This window comes from Clupea harengus, chromosome 11 (assembly GCF_900700415.2).
Source record: "Clupea harengus chromosome 11, Ch_v2.0.2, whole genome shotgun sequence".
Lineage (NCBI taxonomy): Eukaryota > Metazoa > Chordata > Actinopteri > Clupeiformes > Clupeidae > Clupea > Clupea harengus.
Genome location: NC_045162.1, coordinates 22,955,560 through 22,975,428, shown reverse-complemented (window position 1 = coordinate 22,975,428; position 19,869 = coordinate 22,955,560). Strand labels below are relative to the sequence as shown.

The window sequence follows — 19,869 nt, the reverse complement described above, 5'->3', positions numbered from 1 at the left end:
CAGGGTATATCAGTTTTTTTTCTCAGCTTACTCATGATGACATTTTTTAGACACAATAAAACAATTGCATGCTGAAAACAATCCAGCTCTATCGAAGTAGTTTCTAAAATGCCATAAAAGTCATCCTATAAGGTGCAAATTGTTTGTTTAGAATACAAATATTTCATTACCCTTCATGTAATCTAAAATCAACACCTTAGACAGGTCTTCCAAAAAGGACCTCTCCTGGACTAAAACGCTTAGTTTAGCTCTATCTGCAGTGTAATTTCTTGTGTTTAATTTCAGCGTTCAATAAAAAGCCACAAAATCACTCTACGCCTACATATCCTCACACCTCTCTATTCATGCGATATTTACGTAGCATATGGTCCATAATCCTTATGAAGTTGTTGATGTCATAAAATCTGAGTCTAAAAGATATGATATTACATATCCAAATGCTTTAATGAAGAAGGAACAGAAATGTCTGCTGTACAAAGACAGGTCAAAGGTATCAGACAATGGTCAGATAGAGAAAAGCAGTTTAAATGACAAATCTATTTGCTGATGTGTTTAATGTCTTTTGCACAATGACATTTGCACTTTTACGGTATCTGCTCCGTTTTTTTTCTTTTTGGCTGTAAAGCAGCTCAATATAATACATAGCCCAATACTTTTCAGAGAATTGTATGTATACTGCCAGTAAAAGATACTGTAAAATATTTACCAAAGTCTTATTATCAATAATTGGACAATGTAGAATGCAACCGCCCACACACATACACACAATCTACCTGCGTAAATCTGTCGTAATTATCTTACATTCTTACAATTATAGTACTGCTACATTACCCCTTTTTCTGTCAGAGGGCTGATTCTATGTGAACTTTAAAATCTGGCCCAGTTCTGACCTGGAGTGACCTAGGCTGCTTGACCTGTGAGAGGGCTGACTTTGCATGAAGCGATAACAGCGCCCTCATGCATCTTAAACCTGCTCGCCCCCGCAGACGTCAAGCCATCAGTGACACCGCTAGATACCACAAGTGACATCGGAGGTGAGGAGAAGCCCGCAGTACGGCTCTGCAGATCCATCACCGTCAGCGTGCAACTGAGGGAATGTGCAACCCATTGTAGTTACATTTATTTGTATGTGTTATTGTATGTGTGTGTGTTTGTGTGTGTGTGTGTGTGTGTGTGTGTGTGTGTCTCTGTGTGTGTGTGTGTGTGTGTATCTCTGTGTGTGTGTGTGTGTGTGTGTGTGTGTGTGTGTGTGTGTGTGTGTGTCCATAGAGTATTTTATGTTACTGCAATGCCTGGTTCTATGTGTCGACAAAGCACAGCATGGAGTAACCTTCAAGAGAGAGTGAAATACATTGGATGATCTTGGATAACTGTTCTTTGTTTAATTTCTTTTTAACTTTCAACTGACAGAATAACTAGACGGAATCGTGTATAAGTCTTTTCCATTCCAAATGTGCAGATGCACTCGTCTTTGTTCCATTCGGTTGGCAGAAGTTTCATCATCAAAATCCATCAGTAGTAATCTCTACACTATACATAATGTCAACCTCTTGCAACTACCCTTCACTTTGGTAGACTGAACTGGACAAGTGTGGGCTTTGGGCTGCAAACAGTAGACGGGTTAATGGTAAAACTGGGCCATAGCAAGCCATGAATCTCACAGTGACAACTGGGGATCTATCTCTTTTACCCAGCGAAGCAGCATAGGACTCAATCATTGAGCTGTGACCTCAAAAGTTAAATGTGTCATGAGAAAACTCAATTAATGCTCCCACTCCACTAGAGAACAGAGAGGATGTAAAAAGATAGAAGGACTCTTTGTTCTGCAGTGAAGAAAAAAATCTCTGAGCCACACTGGGTGATATAAGGTCTGAAGTTACAATTGACCTTTTACTTCATTTAGGAAATGAAGGGCAGGGCATGTTCACAGTGAAATGTGTTGTTCTCCTTTTATTGTCATGCTTTTCAAGTGTCTGTCCTTCAGTGAAAATGGACTTCTTCAATGACTGATCTAGCTGCACAAGTACTTTACTTAAGTCATCTCATGTCACTTCTCTAGACAAAGAGTGTCAGCGCTCAGTCTAGCTCTGTGTCCATAGACATGGAGACAACATGATTGCAAGAGTTATGTCAGACTTAACTGTTTCATAATCAATGTGACATCAACTACATAACCGGTTGCCAATCAGCATATCCTGTTAACACTCAAGCATGAAGTACATGTACTACACTATGGACCTGAACTATAAATAACTGCCGTTGTCTAAATCAATGCCTACACTTGTCTTGCACCGCCCATGGGAAGGTTCAAGGTTGTTATTAATATATTTCAGATTCAAACACACATTGATATTCCCCTGGCTTGTTACAGTAATTAAATTCTGTTGACTTAAACATGTTCTTGTTTGGCCGTCTCTAATGTTTAATCATGCCACAGCCATGGGGAAGCTGAATATCTACTGATGAACAATAATGAAATGTTTTGCCCTTGTCTTGCCCTTGCCCTTGTTCAAAGCATAAAATATATATACCTATTAATTCTGTAACATAAATCATAGCTTGTCATCAAAGCCACATTTACACAAAGCAGAGGTTGTTTTAAATGTATTTTTGTTTAAAATTATACGACCATGAATAAATAGATGCAGTAGATTGACAGATAGATAAAAAAAGCAAGACTGTGAAGTGTACTCAAATAAGATAAATGTTTATCTTTATTAGTGTGGTCATGTCATCTTTTGTGTCTGGCCCATGGGTTTCTGAAATAAAATAAAGTGAATCAGTTCTATTTCAAAATGGAGGAATGTTGTGCTTATTGCGTTTGGCTGGTCCATCCACCCTCATTCTAGGGCAGTCCTAACTCATAGTCCAGTACTCCCCTGTGTTTTCTTGTGTTGCTCTTCTTTTTAAACTCTACTGTACAAGCCTATCTCCCCAACCCTCTCCCTCACCCTAAGTTGCTGACCTCTCCATTTGCCGTGGCGAAGTTGTTGAAGCAGCAGAACCACTGGCTTGGTTGTTCAGTTTCTGTCTCCTTGCGCCCCCTCCTATCTCCCGAGTTCTCCATGATTGTCACCTCTGTTCGCTAGTGTTGTCCCACTGGAAGATGGTGATATAACGACGTACCCACAGATAGCCTAGCTATTCAAATCTAATACAACCTCCCTCCTTTAACTCCCCTCATCCCTCTTCTCTTTATATATTTATTTCATTCTCTCTGCCTCCCAAGATCATTCACATTGAATGACATCCATTTACATCCATATACTTGTTCATTCCTCCTGATTTCTTAGGATTTTAGCTATTTATTGAGTATACACGCTAAAGGAACTGAAGTTGAGTTACCATACACAATCCACAAGTATCCAAACAATCACAAGCACACTGTTTGGTGAGCTCTGTTATTTTTTAATGAATAAAAAGCATTAAAAAGAGACATGTAAAATGCATTTCTTCAGCCACGATGAAATGAAAATGACTTAGTTCTGACACAACCTGACCCGTCTCTTTGCTCTACCTCTTTTTTTTTCTATTTTCTCTCCCTGGGGTCAGAGTGTGCTGTGTGCTATTGATATCACTTCTAAAAATATAGGATTTCTCCACCATGGATCTAAAAATAGGCCATGGGATGGAGAGATCACAGGAGAGGAGAGAAAGTGGAGGAGGGGGCAAGATGAAGAGTGGGAAGCGAGTGTGGTGACAGTGAAGTATAATACTATGTGGTACGATTAAGATAGGTCTCATAACAGTGTCCATTTGTTCATTGAAACACGCTTCTCTTAGTTGACTGCGCCAGTTCCATATTCAAAGGAGGATATAGTCAGTGTCACAACTGTCTGAACTGCACACTTGTAACAGTGCCTATCTGGCTCTGTTTCTGTCTCTCTCACTTTAGTCAGACACTTGTGTCTGTCACTTTGATAAAGCACATCTGCAAGGCATTTAACAATTCATTACCGTATATATATTTGCCTGTCTTCTTTGTTTCTCTCTCTCCCATACATCTATTTTTTTTCCAGTTCAGTCCCTTTCCACCCTGCTGCTTTGATTTTTGTGGTCTCTTGCCCATTCCTCACAGTCAAATTTTACTTGAGAATCAGCTACAAGTAGTCTACTCCCGAAGCCCCTAGCAGCAGTTATTGGTGGGTGTGTCCTTACCTTAAGAACACTGCCACATGTGACATGAGCTCAATATTTGCCTTCTATCTGGATGTCCATTTTTTTTTAATTTGCCTGTCCTTGTGATAGAGACAGCACAGTCGACCAGTTATCCGCAGTGCCGAGAGGGACAGAAAGAGAGAGAGAGAGAGAGAAAGAGAGAGAGAGAGAGAGAGAGAGAGAGAAAGACAGAGAAGCGAAGGGGGCGTGAGGGGGAACACACGTGAGACAGGCGAAGAGAGAGAGAGAGGGAGAGAACAGCAAAATCTACCAAGCAGTCGTGGCGTGAGGTTCCCGACTCCTCTGTCCGCCCGCTTCATTGTGTCGGCTCTACTGAAAGGGTGAGTGGAACTCTCTTTTGCATGACGCGGGTATTTATAGCATTCGCTTTAGAATTGTGTAAACCTCCTTTAACTTTAATACGCATGTGAAAACGTGTAAACGTGTTTTATGACGGTTAGTGGCTGTTTCTAATGCCCATACATTTGATGCCTCGGTGGTTTAAGTGAAGCTACAGCACGCGCGCCTAGAACTGAGCTGTTATTGCATCCCGCGCGCTTTGTATGGTAGCATGAAAACTAGTTAATTATTTGTCGCCAGCGTTTTGTAGTATGTTAGATATTAATTTGTTCCGTACCGAGTGGTTCAGTTTAACTGTACAAACTGCAAGTGTTGCAAGGTCGACTTGGTTTGAAAGATACCAACAAGTCAGGTAAAATGGGGATATTTTAGCAACACAGACTTTTTGGTTGGTCATTAGATAGTTTATTAGTGAGCATTCATACACTTACACACATTCAAACTCCTAGTCATTCACGTTCACCTTGACACAGGAGATGTAGTAGAATGGGTGCTGGAATGGGATTACTTGTTGAGGATGACAGTCAATTTAGAATATGCCGCTGCCATGTTGTAATGTGCATGTGTTGTAAAGGCCTTTAGCCTACCTGTATTCGGTAAATTTAGTCCCTTTACCTTACAAACACATAGAAAACACTAACCTATGATAGGGAGAAAAACAAATGTTTTGTATCTTCTTCCTATATCCTAGACACTGTGTATTCATTTTTACATATGGGACACTCAACAATGCACACCTTCACTTTCACTCTGATCTCTACTGTTGCATTTTCCATTCTCCAAAAGCTGTCTTCTTCTCTTCACTCAGCCTTGCATTCTAGGCACCCAGGGCTCCTCTCTGATCAGTGGGCAGCCTTGTCTGCTCCTGGGAGTGTGTGTGTGTGTGCCGCTCCGATCTGCCATTCACATTATGCAACAACAGACAGCTGTGAGCACTTAAGACTCCTCGTTGACTCCTGTGTGGTGTCCCCCTGTGCCCCTGTACGGTGGTAACCAGCGCACGCCTGTCCCCCTCCCCAAGTCTGTGCTGTGACTGCCCTCTGGCTGTGCTACGACTCCTGTGTGACTCTGACTCCATCAGGGGCGTCTGCTTTAGTGAAGATAGTCCATGCTGATGTTGTGGTTTTTTTGTTTTTTTTCGCTGTTCACATTGTCTTGGTTTCTTTTTCTCTGGGTGAATTTTCCTCCATCATCACTCCTCTTTTGCTCTCAAGGCCTCTATGGTTCCCTTGGCATATCCATTCTTACTATTCGTTTTTCTGTGTGCATAGGCTTCCAATGGCAATTTTATCAAAAGACATCATCAGTGTGCTGTCTCTCAGTTTATGGTCAATTCTTAAATCATATTCTAGTGTTTATATAGGTAATGGTACTTGTTGATAGTAAAAGTGGTGATCAATAATGGAATCAGGTCAGTCTTGAAGTAGCCCACTACGTGGAGGACCCCTGATATTTCACTTATTATCATCATTTAGTGTTATCTCTTTACTCGGTCTCTTCAGTGTGTAACACAGTTCCTAAATTGTTAACAATTCAAAGAAATGGTGAAGGTTTCAGGTGTTTTTCTTTTGCTAGTCTCAATTTTATAGGGACAGGAAAGTGTAAACAAATGGACATTTCCACATCTCAAACAGACCATAAAATGCACAGAAATGTTGAGTCGTATTAAAATCATTGTTTCAATTGTAAGGCACTTTAGTTTTTACAACAAAATCTACATATTGCACGTGAAGTCTGACCTTATCGGTGGTGTTTACCTCCTTCCACCAGGATGCCATAAGCAGGCATCCAGTCAGTGTAAGGGTGCTGGTGCTAGTGGGAACAGGCATAAAACAGTTGACAGGTCACAAATGAACTTAGCTGCAAGGCTTTTGACAACATTTTGGCAGAGGCCGTCTTCATCTGTCTGTCAGTGAGTTATGTAACGATGTGCTAACTAAGAAGTTGTTGGCACTCCGTCACTGGGTGTCCAGACACTAAAACCAAACAATTCCTGACCTTGCCCTAACAACTGTGGCGTACATTTTCGGAACATCTCTACCATTTGACACCCTTTTCTCTCTCATTTTATCTGCTCCTGCTCTGTTGGTCCCCCCGTCTTCCCGTCCCTTATTCCCTCTCTGTTTCTCCATTTGTCCTTCCTGCCCTCTCTTTCGTTCTTCGCTCCCTCCCCTCCTTTTTACTTCCATCCTCTTCCCTCCTTGCCCTCTTTTCCCTTCCTCTCTCCATGTCTCTTTTCAAAATGTTCTCCTCCTCTCCTCTCCTCTCCTCTCCTCTCCTCTCCTCTCCTGCTAAATGTGAGCTTCACGCAGTGAGAGTGCTTAGGGTGCTGATCTGAGTCACCAGCACTGGGAGACAGACAAGAAATGACAGGCTGAAAACAAGACAAGACAAAAAATACCAGCGCGTAAACACACACACACACACACACACACGCATTCAGACATGCACACTTAGACAGACAGATATGCACACACACATGCACATACTCAAATGCACGCACACACACACACTCACACACACACACACACACACATATATACTCACCCTTAAACACACATACCCTTGCACACACACAGTCATGACACACACAAAGAGAGAGAGAGAGAGAGGGTACAGTCTGTTCCTATACTATAATTATTTAAAAAAGGACTATCACATCCTGATTCACAGTCATGCCACAGAGAGAGAACATCTTGTCAGACTGGCAGACTGATTTTAGTTAAATAACAATTGATTTCAACCTCCAAACCCTCAAATTAGAGCGAATGACCAGACAGAAAGCAACACCAAGGACATGACATTCTGCCCCGTGACATTCTGCCCCAACATCCTCCTCATAACGAAAACACAGGGTCTCATGCAGCAACAATCTCTTACATTTGTGTTATATTTTCTCTTCATTTTCTGTTGAAAGAAAAAATAAGTGACGTCAACTCCAGATTCAGTACACATTCTTAACCATCCAACTCTGCTCTTACCCGGAATGATGAACCCCACTTGATCATAAATTGGAGGCGCATGGCTGATTGTTTTGTTATTAGCGTAGGCAACGCCCCCTAAACCCTACATAAGGGCAGGTGCTGTGCCAAAGAGTGTTTTTGGTAATCTGAAACGGCGCACAGCCATTCATCTGTCTCATCATATAGATCTGTGCAATCTCCCTTTTCGTGGACTGAAGACTAGAGCAAAGAGCAAAAATAAGAAAACATCGGTGAATCCCAGAAATCAGTGGCTACTAACAAAATAAGAACAAATCGTGGATATGAACAAACATAAGAGGAAATGTGTTGGTTGAATACCTCCTGCATGAGGCCCAAAGTCTGCCTTAGTAAAGCACTCTCTCCCACCCAGTCATGATGCTTTCTGATAAAAAGTGAATTTGAGTAATTAAGAATTGATTAAAACCTGTAAACAGTGGACCCAGATAGCGGGTGTGAGGGTCATGTCATGACACAGAGCATGCCGTGTCCCCCACATGGCACTGCTGTCCAGGGCATGGCCACCAAGCAGTCAGTGAGCTGTATTCACCCAGAAGATGTCACACCCATACTGTAAATGCACACTTGAGTTGATGGAGTAGTACGCACTACATGTAAGTGTCTCCATAGCGTAATTAAGAGCGTATAAAATGTATACTATAAATGATTACATGAGAACACCACCAGTATTACTGCACCACTGTTAAATAGAGGATTATATTACAATAGAGAACTATATGCTCTCATGGCATGGCACATTTGGCAAGGTTTTATGGCTAGGCTATAAAATGTGCCCATAAACAAAGGATACAAAATATTATAGGTCTCTCTTTTGGTTTCTCTTTTTCTCTCATTCCCATTCTTTTATCTCTGTGTTTGCCAGTCCTCATGCCTTCACTCAGAGCAGCCTTATTTCACTGTGCATCTCTTTCACCATTCATTGCACAATAACGGCGTCTTCCATAGGGCACTGCATGACCTGCGCAGCCGGCATGCTCAGCAACTCAGCCTGTTTAACCTCAAGCCATTCTACAGCTCCCTGCACAGCTACAGCAAAAGGCTGCCATTTGCAGGCTGACTGGAAGGAATCTTCAACCACGTATTGATTTGTAAGAATGGACAGGGGACCAAAATCTGAGTGAGGTGTGCCGGTGCGCCTGTGTGCCCTTAGGTGCACGTGGATACATTTTGTGTGTGTACACATGTGTTTGTGCATGCATGTGGATTTTGTATGTGTAAGTGTGCACGTGTATATATGTGTGCTTATACACATGTGTGATGTGACATGTACATTTGTGATGTGTGTGTGGGTGGGTGCACGTGTGCATGTTTGTATGTGTGCGTGCATGTATGTGTGACCAGTTGGGGATAAACGGGTTCTTTTGCTGTAACCCAGTGGAGCAGATTTAAAGTCTGGGATCTCCATGTGTGAGTCACTACTTGCTGAAGGAGAACATGTTTGAAAGGATGGACTGTTCCCCTGTGTGTCTGTGTGTGTGTCTGTGTGTGTGTCTGTGTGTGTGAGTGTGTGCGTGCACATATGTGTGTCCAAAACAGTTTGGTGCTCTTTGAATTGTCAGACATCATTTGATGATATCTCACTTTCTGCTCGACTTGCCATCACCATCCTTGCTGGGTGAACTTTGACCTTTTATGTGGTTGGCTGAGCTGACAACGACCCAGCAGGTGGAACTAACTCTCAGTTGACCCCCCTTCCCCCCCCCCCCCCCCCACACACACACACACACACACACACACACACACACACACACACACACACACACACACACTTACTTCAAAAAGCTCTAACTTTCTTTCATTCTGTCCCTGTCCATTCTGTCCCTCTGTAACAGAGACGCTTGTCTCTGTTCTCATCGCTCTGTTCTCATCTCCCCTGACTGTCCTTCTACTTTTGCTTTCTCTTTCCTCTCCACACAGACCTCCTCTCACATTCAGTTAGCTCCCCATCCAAGCAATTTTATGCTTACTATAATACTCACTGATGATTCTTCATGCATCAGTGGCTTGTCATTGATGTGCTGTCATTACGAAGAGCATTAACTGAGAGACACTACTAGCATATGTGTCTTCATTCTCTGGTGTTTCTGTTGTGAACTATCCACTGCTTCCGTGTCAGTGTCGTTTTTCTATGTGGCGTTACCATGGTACTAATTCGCCATCTCTCATCACTGCATCTTAGGCATGGACTTGTACCTCACTAGTGTTCCTGGTTGTTGGTTTCACCACTGTCTCCTAATGGTTTATGATGAGGCTCATGTCGTTGTTTTTCTCACCGGTGTCCCTGCAGATGAGCTCGTGCAGCAGCCGAGCTCTGACGCTGCTCTCCTCCGTGTTTGGGGCGTGCGGGCTTCTCCTGGTGGGGGTTGCCGTGTCGACGGACTACTGGCTGCTTATGGAGGAGGGCATCGTGCTGCAGCAGAACCAGACCATGGAGGTGAAGATGGCGCTGCATTCAGGACTCTGGAGGACCTGCTTCATAGCCGGTTAGAAAAAAAAGAGGGTTCACACATTCATGCTGTTATGGCGTCTCTCTCCAGAGAACCAGCAGTGCAGTCACTGGATCTTTCTGAGAAGGTCTTATTTATGGCAGGTACTATCACAACATTTACCTCCTCTCTGTCTTCTCTCAGGTGCAGAGAAGGGGAGATGTGTTGCAGCAGAATACTTCAATGAGCCTGAAATTGAAATCACATCAGAAAACACAGCAAACATTTTGAGTAAGTGAACTTAATGTATTCATCCACTCATCAGGGTTATCATAAAAAAACAACGTAAGAAGCTTAAAAACATGGTGCTTGAATTACCATCTGGTCTAGCTAGGGCACACATTCATCAGAAGTGGAATCGGAAGTCCAGGACCTCACCTTGCTAATGTCGTGTAATGTCGTAGGTGTAAAAAATTATTGTAAGAAAATAACTGTCTTTTCTGAGGGCAGTTATTTGTGTTTGATGTGTATGACTCAGACACTGATAAGACATCTGTTCAAATGAACTTGTCAGCACACAAATAGATTGCAAGAATAACAAAGCAAACTACATCTTGGCTGAAGAGTCAAACAGGGATCAATAGGCTCTCTTTGACTCCACTGCTTGACAGGTACTGTGACATAATCATGATGAACTGCCCCACTGTGAACACGTTTGCGCTTTCTTTTGGCATCTGTTGTGCCACTGTTACACTGCATATGTACACTATTAAGTGCACTGGAGTACAGTGTAACGTAGGGAGTGATAATAGATTAGAGTACTTGTAAGTATTAGTGTGCTGTTAAACATTGATAATTAGACTAGTACGTTTTTATACTGATACTGGTCCCTGATGCTTCCTTACAACAGCAACATTGACCTCTTTGGCCATCACTCAGTGAACATCTATAGCTCTCTATAAGTAGTGGTTTTCAAACTGAATGACTAATGCCATGCGTTTTTCTATCTGAATCAGTCTTTCATCTTCTGTTTTTTAATGCCCTGCTGTTTTCAAGACCTCTAGAGCATGCATGAACATCACAGACGTGCTATACAAGTTAGCTTTTCACGCGCACAAACACACACACACACACACACACACACACACACACACACACACACACACATTTAGAGCATTTGAATATGTTGATTATAACTAAACGTGTATGTGTTATTGGTCATGTTGAAGAGGGGAATATGCTGTCTGTGCTGTAAGGCCTTTTGTCCACAGATGTTGTTCAGCATAATGTTACACTGGAAAATTGAGCTTCACAAAAACAATGTGGATCATACTGAAGTTGTGTCAGATTTAGAGATTGATGGAAATGGGAATCAATTGTTTCTGTTGTCTGTTGTTTATTAGTGAGAGAACTGATGCTGAAGCGTACCGAGATAAAAATAAACTTATATTGGAATGAACATTACATTAAAAATCTATTCTGTGAAAAATAAGACCAAAAGGACAATAGACAATTCCTCCCTTATCATAGAGAAATACTGCTTAGTGCAATCATTTCATGTGTTCTCAATCTCCCTGTCAGTGAATACTACAGTAACAGTGGAGGTCCAATTTACATAAAGAGACTGCTGTCATGGAACATACATGTATGATCAATAGCTGCTTTTGTACACACACCCACATGCACACCCACACGCACACACAGGCAAACACACACACACACACACACATACACACACACATGCACAAAACATTCTCTCTGTAATGCTGTTATGTCCCTATGTTCTGTTAGAGATGGTGCGAACAGCCACCCCATTCCCCATGGTGTCCCTCCTCTTCGTCTTTACCGGCTTCATCATTAGCAACATCGGACACATCCGCCCACAGCGCACCATTCTAGCCTTCGTCTCTGGAATCTTCTTCATCCTCTCAGGTATTATACAACACTTTCTTCAGTCGGGATTTCACTTGCCTGCCAATCATTGTTTTTCTTAAACTATTCAACATTCAAACATTTGATGATGACAATGAATTAGACCAATGAAAGGTACCATCTAAATGTTTTTTATTAAAAAAAAAAATGTGTAGGTCATGCTCAAACACCAAACTATTATGTCATGTTGTGCCTGTATCAATGTGTGATTTCTGATTGCCAGTACAGTCGACAACATTAATTATGAACATTTGTCACAGAAAAGTATTTATGTTGGGTTTTAATTAGACCTCTGAATATATGTAGCAAGATTGCATTTGTCCCTGCCTTCTCTAAGTATGCTACCTGTTCCATTTACCTCGAGTGAGCAGTTTTAAGCCCATGCTGGGATTATTCCCCCTGGTCTGTTATGAAAGGGAAACGCTTAACGCATCAGTCTTGTGCTGCTGTGCGACCTATTTGCTGACAAGCCTCATTCTGTAATGCCCTATTCTGACCACAAGGTGGCAATATCCTTTCTCATATCACACCATTTAGATAGGTAAAAGTGCTTAAATCCTGACATTGGCCAGGATTGTTTTTGGAATAGCCGTGAGTGGTGTTGGTTGAACTATCATGTGATCTGCTATGCAAGGTGCATAGACAGAGCCTCTGAAATACTGACCTTTGACCTATGATCCCCTTATGCCACTGTGTTCTACTGTAACTGGGAGGAGTGCGTGTCTCTCCCAAGCTCAAACAAGTAAGAGGTATAAATCCTGGCAGCTAACTCTCCAGAGTGCCAGCCTAACGTGCTTATTATTTAGCATCACGGTTTGATAACTATGCAGCTGCCTACTGCACTTGTTAACATTGCAGTTCAGTAACACTGACAGGGGCTATGAGCTCAGGCCCAGGGACATGGTGTAGTAGTTCATCTTACAAGGATCTCTTCTTGTAAGTTTACCTCCCTTTATCTCTTCCTTCACATCCTGCTCGCTCTCTGTCCATTTTTTAGTCCATCATTTCGGCAGAGTTCATAGCTCCCCAACTTATTTTCCCTCTTTCCTCTAGCTTTCTGCTTGTTGTGGCAACAGCTATGAGTATATGAATGTAATTCATGCTTGGTCTTAAACTGATTCTTGCTCTAAGAGCAGCAGTCTGATACTGGTTTCACTCTGAGAATTAGACATATACCTGCACATATTTTGTAATTTGGAGTATCATTAAAGATCTGTATGTAAATGAGCCTGCTGGCACATCCACCTCCAATCAAGTGGTCATTTGGGCCAGGATATTGTCTTAAGGAAGCAGGGCCATAGTGTGACATCATGTTTTTGGTTTGTGGCAGATGTATAGAATGAGTGTTGAGGTATAAAAACAGACATTTAGTAACATTCAGGTCTCTTATTCTTCGTCTAGCTCTTCTTCTTCTCTTCTTCTATCTTTGAGCTTGGGGATCCTCTCCTTTCCTGCTCCTCAGCTCTATTTCTCTGTCTATCTGTCTCTCCTTCTCTTATTCATTTCAGGATTGGGTTATATATATTTAGTCCAATTTGCATCCAACCTCCATTTGGATTTTACCTCCATTTGGATTTTACCTTACATTCTTGTAACATTTAAGCTTACCGTTTATTGTAATAAACTGTTCATTCATTAACCATTCATATAACTCCTTGTGTATCATACCACTCCTGTTAACAACTGGCTTGTGTACTGCTCGGTAATATTGTAGGTCATTTAATAATGTAATGAAGTCAGATTAATTGTATTTACCTCTCTAATGTATTTTACTGTCCCATAATTCACGCGTGTAAACCTTCCAGCCTGCTGTTTTCCGTCGTTGGTAGCATTTTGGCTGCCCTGACGTTGTCATCTTTATAGACAAATTGTGCATGTTATTTCTGCCACAAAGAGCTCCTCCATCTCTCCGCTCCAGTCTCTTGTCTGTCTCCTGTGAGCACAGCACACAGTCTGACACTGTCATTTATTTAGGCCGTACTACTGTAGTGTTTGCTGCGGTTTGACAGAGGCATGGTTTATGCATTTGCCTCTGTGTGTGTGTGTGTGTGTGACTCCATCATGCACACAATTTCCACTGGAAGCCCACAATCGCTGCTAGCACTTCTCACTTACGCTCGACTTGCACAGTCCCTCCTGCTCTCTCTCTCTCTCTGACTGTTGCACTCTCTTTATCTCTTTCACACGTACACACACCAGCACACGCATTTTAGATTAATTATTTGTCAGTGCTCTTATTGTTGTTTTGTAGATGATGGTTCTGTCTTGTCCTGTATATTCTCACTCAACTTGCCTTACTTGTTCTCTCTCTCTCTCTCTCTCTCTCTCTCTCTTTCTTTCTCTCTCTGTCTCAGGGCTGAGTCTTGTGGTGGGCCTGGTGCTGTATATCTCCAGTATAAATGATGAGGTGATGAACCGGCCCAGGGAGCCTGAGCTGTTCTTCAACTACCGCTATGGCTGGTCCTTTGCCTTCGCTGCCAGCAGCTTCCTGCTCAAAGAGGTCAGAGGTCAAGGGGTTAATGTTCGGGTGGTGAGAGTAGCTTCATGTGTACAAAGGAAATAGGTGACTTAGTCCTGCTGCAATGAGTGAGGGTGTTCATTACAAAGTGACCATAGGTGGCTGGTTTATTGCATAGTGGACTCTATGCTAATTAGCTTGGCCTCTGGTCTCAAAACCCCTTAATGCATTTGGAATTTCTATTCCATCTTATGGAAGGCTCAGTGAATTGCTCAGGTTATATCATAGTTAACTGCAGGCAGCCAGAGTCATTATGCACCTTTTACCTGACTCAAGCATAACCACGGGTGAACCCATTCAATATGGATGAGCAGTGAAGCAGCTGGTGCCGCCTTAAGTTGACCACGTCAGTTCCATTTATTCTAGCTGAGTGACCGTGCAGATGTTACTGTCAGACGTGCTTCAGGAGACAGTGCTGCCGTGGTCACTGTATCTAGGATCCTGCTTCAGGAGACAGTGTTGCCGTGGTCACTGTATTTAGGATCCCACTTCAGTGCTTCAGGAGACAGTGCTGCCGTGGTCACTGTATCTAGGATCCCACTTCAGTGCTTCAGGAGACAGTGCTACCGTGGTCACTGTATCTAGGATCCCACTTCAGTGCATTCTAACAACACAAAACAAACTTAGCCATCACTGTGCACAGGATGTAAAAAGGTTCGGCCATTGCACTTTACTTATTCAGTATTCTAAGGCTGTACCTAATTTCCATCCATTCCCCTCATAATTTTCACAGAAAGCCCTGGAGTAGATTTGAGACTGAACGGAGTTATGCGGTTCTGCTGACTTAGTCAACTCACTCACTGTTAATCCCATAATGACTGCACACCTGCACCCCTTTATCTCATTTCCAGCGGATTTAGTCTTTCTCTCCCTCACCTCTCTCAGTGGAATGAGCCATGCAATTGAAGTGCAGCCAGGCCCAGGAATAATTAACGCGCAGCCCTGCTGCAGCTAGGTGCTCAGGCCAAGAGCTCGAGAGCCTGTTTCTCAGCCAGTCAGCCATTTTGCGTGTGATCTGATGTAGTGCAGATCTGGCAGAATGGGAGTTTGAGCCCAAAACTCCACTCCCCTGAGTCAGCAGGAGTCCAGTGCCGTCAGACTCCATCAGCCAGCCATGGGTGGAAGGAGGCGTGCTTAAGACACACATGCGCGCACACGCGCATTCACACACACACACACACACACGCATTCTCACACACAGGCACATTCACACTCACACGCACACGCACAGACACACTCACTCACACACTCACACACTCACACACTCACACACTCACACACACACACACACACACACACACACACTCTCCCACTCCCACCCCCACCCCATATCCCCTTCAGTCACACACGACTCCCCTGTGATTCATGTGGTGGAGGCTGAGGGAGCGTGTGGGTGGGGGGCAGGGTTCCCTTGTGTGGGCTCTCAGAGCTGCCCACTGAGGTGGCCTCAGATCAGACATTGTGGGAGGGACTTGTGGGAGGGACTTGTGGGTTATGTGGCGATGTTCTCTCTGTCACAACCAGATAGAATTTCATCTCCATTGCTCTCCTCGCTATGTCTTTTGCTCTGTGTTTTTTTTTTAATCGCAGTCTGTTCTCCCTTGCTTGAAATATCCTTCTGATGCTGTCACACTGTCTCTCTCTCTCTGTTCTGTCTGTCTCTCTCTCTCTCTCTCTCACACTCACACACACACACACACACACACACACACACACACACACACACACACACAGTCGTTCACATTTAGTCTTAGATCTTCCCTGTCAGCATTACTGCTCTAATGTGTTGCAATGTCCAAACCAATTTGCCACCGCCATGCTGTGCTTGCCTGATTTGACCTCATCCACAACCTCATTTCTTCACTCATCCCTTCCACTTTTTAGCTCACGCATCAGTGCCTCTTTCTCTTTGATCCTCTTTTGTCTGTGTCGCTGCCCTCCAGCTTTGCCCCTCTCAAATATTTCTCTGTTGACTACAGCTTTCAATCATATGTTTTTTCTCTCTCTTACCTAACACTTTGCACTTGCGTTTCGTTTAACCATACCCTGTCTTCCCTTTTTTTTTTTTTTACATATAGGGGGCAGGTGTGATGTCTGTTTATCTATTCATGAAGCGCTACGCTGAAGAAGAGATGTACCGGCCACATCCTGCTCTCTACCGCCCCCGCCTGTCGGAGTGTAGTGACTACAGTGGCCAGTATCTCCACCCTGAGTCGTGGCCACCCTCCCAGCGTGTGCGCAGCGCCTCCGAGGGCTCCAGCGACCTCTCCATACAGCTCAACCAGACTCCCCAGCCTCCTCCCAAGGGCAACCCCCAGCAGAGCGCGCAGGCCGCGGGGATGGCTTCCACCTCCGTCCAGTCCTCTGCGTCTAGCTACCATCATAATTCTCCGGGCGCCGCCTCCTACTCCCACTCCCACTCCCACCCACTGCACTCCGCACACGGGCCTGGAGCAACCCAAACGCTGCCACTCTCCATGCCCCCTTCTGCTGGAGGCCCACCCCACTACCACACACACATGCGCATGAGTGCCTCTCCCTGCTAGGGGGAGCGAGAGTGTGTCTGGTGCTGCAGGGATAGAGAGAATAAACTCTGGGACAGAAAGAGGAGTCAAGAAGAAAGGCTGTAGAGAAACATCAAGAGAAAGAAGGGAACAGAGAGTAAAAGGGTGAACAAGGGGAAAGACAAAGCCAGGGCAGTGGACAAAGGACAGAGAGAGGGAACGGGGATAAATATATGGGAGACTATCAAGAGATTTATTGTTGTGGGAGAAAACTTTAGGAGAGATTGAGGAGGTAGAGAAAATGGATTAGAGAGATAAACCTCAGAGAGGGTCCTCTGTAGAGAGATACTTGGCTCTGATATCGCCCTGGAAGAGACTTTTGTTGCACAAGACTGATGACCAAAACTGAATTCTGTTGTAAAACACAAGGAACAGTGGTTTGATTTCCAGAGTAAATATAGATAAATATTGTACATAAATTGTATATAAACATGAATATGTCGCTTTCATTTTAATTTCTTAAAGATTTATTGACTTCTTTGTGCATTCATATGAATAATATAATGGTTACTATTGTTACATATGTAAGACCAGGAATATACAATCAGATTAATTCATTTAATGTAAGAGGCCACTATTGCTATTGTTATTAGTGCTGGAAACAACAGTGATTTAGATACAATTCCAATGTATTTCATTAAGTGCATACATACACATGCATAAACGCAAGGATGAGATCAAATTTCCAAATGAGTAGACTTGTACAAATTGAAACTGAAAATAAATCATTCATTTCTATTTATATGTTGATGAATTACAGGCTGTGTGTAATGAAATAGTATTAATACAAATATTACATATCCACATTTTTGTATATCCACATTTTTATCATGGATGAAACCTTGCCACAATGATTTACATCATTATTTTGGAGCAAGATGACACAACAGGTAACAAAGTCCTTCTCGTGTGTAAATCATATAATGTTTTATATCTGATTTTTAATAAAAAAATGTAGCATGTTCCTCAACATGCTTTACAAAGAAGTGCAAACTGATAATTTCACGCAGCTTATTCAACTGGATCTGAATGTTATGCTGTGCTGCATCATGGGACCAGAAGCAACAGTTTCATTAGTTTTGATGGTTACTGTATCCACGTGTCTCATTGTTGATGATTTCAAGTGAGGCTTCGCCACTCTTGTCTGTTATATGGACTCTCACTAAAAATGCAGTAGTGTGATTTCATGCCTTTTATGGTTACACGAGTGCTTTTGGAATACGCTTACTGCAGATTTTTTATTACCATTTTCTTGCTCTAATATGTTGAGTATCATCTTGCCATTTTCCTAGGAGGACTTTGTTTTAAACCTGACTTCGGGTAAATAGAACTCTCTGCCACTGCGCTGTCATAGGACATGAGATCATTTTCAGTGTACAACATATGTTCACCTTTTTGCGCCATCTAGTGGATTAGGGCTGCTACTGCGCTCAAAGCCCTGTCCATGGTGCTGAAGCTGGGATTTTATCTGTCAGTAGTGGATACTACAACACTTTTGAGTGAGTTGGGGTTTGAACCAGGGTCTTTGTCTCTTATGATCTGCTTGCAACCATATGTACAGACATGCAGATGTGTATGTGTGTTTGTGGGTATGTGTGTGTTGTTTCTTGTTTCGGGTAGTGGTGCTAAACACCTGATCCCTTTTCTGGCAGCCCCTGCTGCTTGTGATATCTGTGATGTTCTCCCTTGACTGAGTGATTATGTTTATAAGATTAATGCAGTCATACTCCCACCTCCTCTCTCACCTGATTTGTTACTGTCTGTAGTAGATGGCAATATCATGCTGCTCCTTTGAGTGAGTAAATGTTTGTGCGTATACACTCTATAGGTGTGTGTGTGTGTGTCTGTCTGGTTGTGTGCAGGATAACGTGTGCGTGTGTGTGTGTGTGTGTGTGTGTGTGCAATGTGCATGCGTGTGTTTGCATGCGTGTGTGTGTGTCTATGTCTGGTTGTGTGCAGGGTAACGTGTGCCTGTGCATGTGTGTGCTTTGATGCAGTTCTCTGTGTTGACACTGAGTGGATATAGGCAGGGTTGACTCACTGCGGAGCTTTATTGTAATGCAGTGCACACTGTGCTGAACTCCGAGCAGGAGAGAGAGAGGGCGAGAGACACAGAGAGCAGGCATTGGAGTGCACTTGCCTGTGTATAAGGCATTTTTGTTACATGCTGATTCCTGCATTGCCTTACCCATGTTTACCCATGTAGACATGCACGTGTGTATGTGTGTGATGTGAGAGTGCATACTGTACACAGCAGTGACTCCAGATAGTGTATTTGTGGTTGCACTGCTGTTGATCTGCATTGCAGCACTGTTTAACTGGTGAATTGGAGCACTGTTCCTTTATTTTTACTTCCCTAAATGGTGCTACCATAACCCAAGGGCAATGCACAAATTGATCAGAGCTATTGTGTGTGTGTGTGAGTGTGTGTGTGTGTGTGTGTGTGTGTGTTTATGTATTCATTGCATGCCTGGTTTACAGCAGATGTACAATGTGTCCCATAGTAACCCAGCCATTATGTTCTGAGACAGTCAAAGTGGCCATATTTATTGGGAAGATGCTGTAGTTTCATGGAGGCAAGCTATAGGATGAGTATGTCTCTTGAGCCATTTAATGAAGCATAATCACTTTCTCTCAAGTTCAACTTATTTTACATATTTCTCATAGTTGATAAGCATATGGTGTGTGTTTGTTACCGTGGTCTTATATACCCTCATGACATGTGCATTCCTGATGGGAATTCCATCATCTGTTTAAATTCTAGTTCTTTTTTGGCGTGCGTATAAATACATAGATAGATAGACAGTATGTTTGTACGTCAATCTTTGAGTTGGGGGTCTGCAGAAGAGTAAAGTGGCCAGTGTAGGCTTAAGATATACTAGTGAAAATGTGTGCATTGTGCATATGTC

The 19,869-nt window shown here is 43.0% G+C and overlaps 2 protein-coding genes across 4 annotated transcripts in view; both read left to right on the top strand.

The window, feature by feature from the left end:
- prkcg (protein kinase C, gamma) overlaps positions 1-1,116 on the top strand; it is a 14,191-nt gene extending 13,075 nt beyond the window's left edge. The window contains exon 13 of the mRNA XM_031576656.1: positions 1-1,116. This exon is cut by the window's left edge and continues 429 nt beyond it. The gene's annotated coding sequence lies outside the window, so the exon portion shown is untranslated.
- Positions 1,117-4,139: 3,023 nt separating this feature from the next.
- cacng7b (calcium channel, voltage-dependent, gamma subunit 7b) lies at positions 4,140-17,943 on the top strand. 3 transcript variants are annotated; one of them, XM_012821251.3, is made up of 6 exons: positions 4,140-4,499; positions 9,808-10,003; positions 10,151-10,237; positions 11,738-11,878; positions 14,233-14,378; positions 16,475-17,943. In XM_012821251.3, exons 2-6 carry the CDS (start codon positions 9,808-9,810, stop codon positions 16,940-16,942), a joined length of 1,038 nt encoding a protein of 345 aa, XP_012676705.1. In that variant the 5' UTR covers positions 4,140-4,499; the 3' UTR covers positions 16,943-17,943. The 3 variants fall into 3 exon arrangements, with proteins under 3 accessions (XP_012676705.1, XP_031432608.1, XP_031432609.1); XM_031576748.2 differs by lacking the exon at positions 4,140-4,499 and adding an exon at positions 4,520-5,446; XM_031576749.2 differs by lacking the exon at positions 4,140-4,499 and adding an exon at positions 7,189-8,642.
- The last annotated feature ends 1,926 nt before the right edge of the window (positions 17,944-19,869 follow it).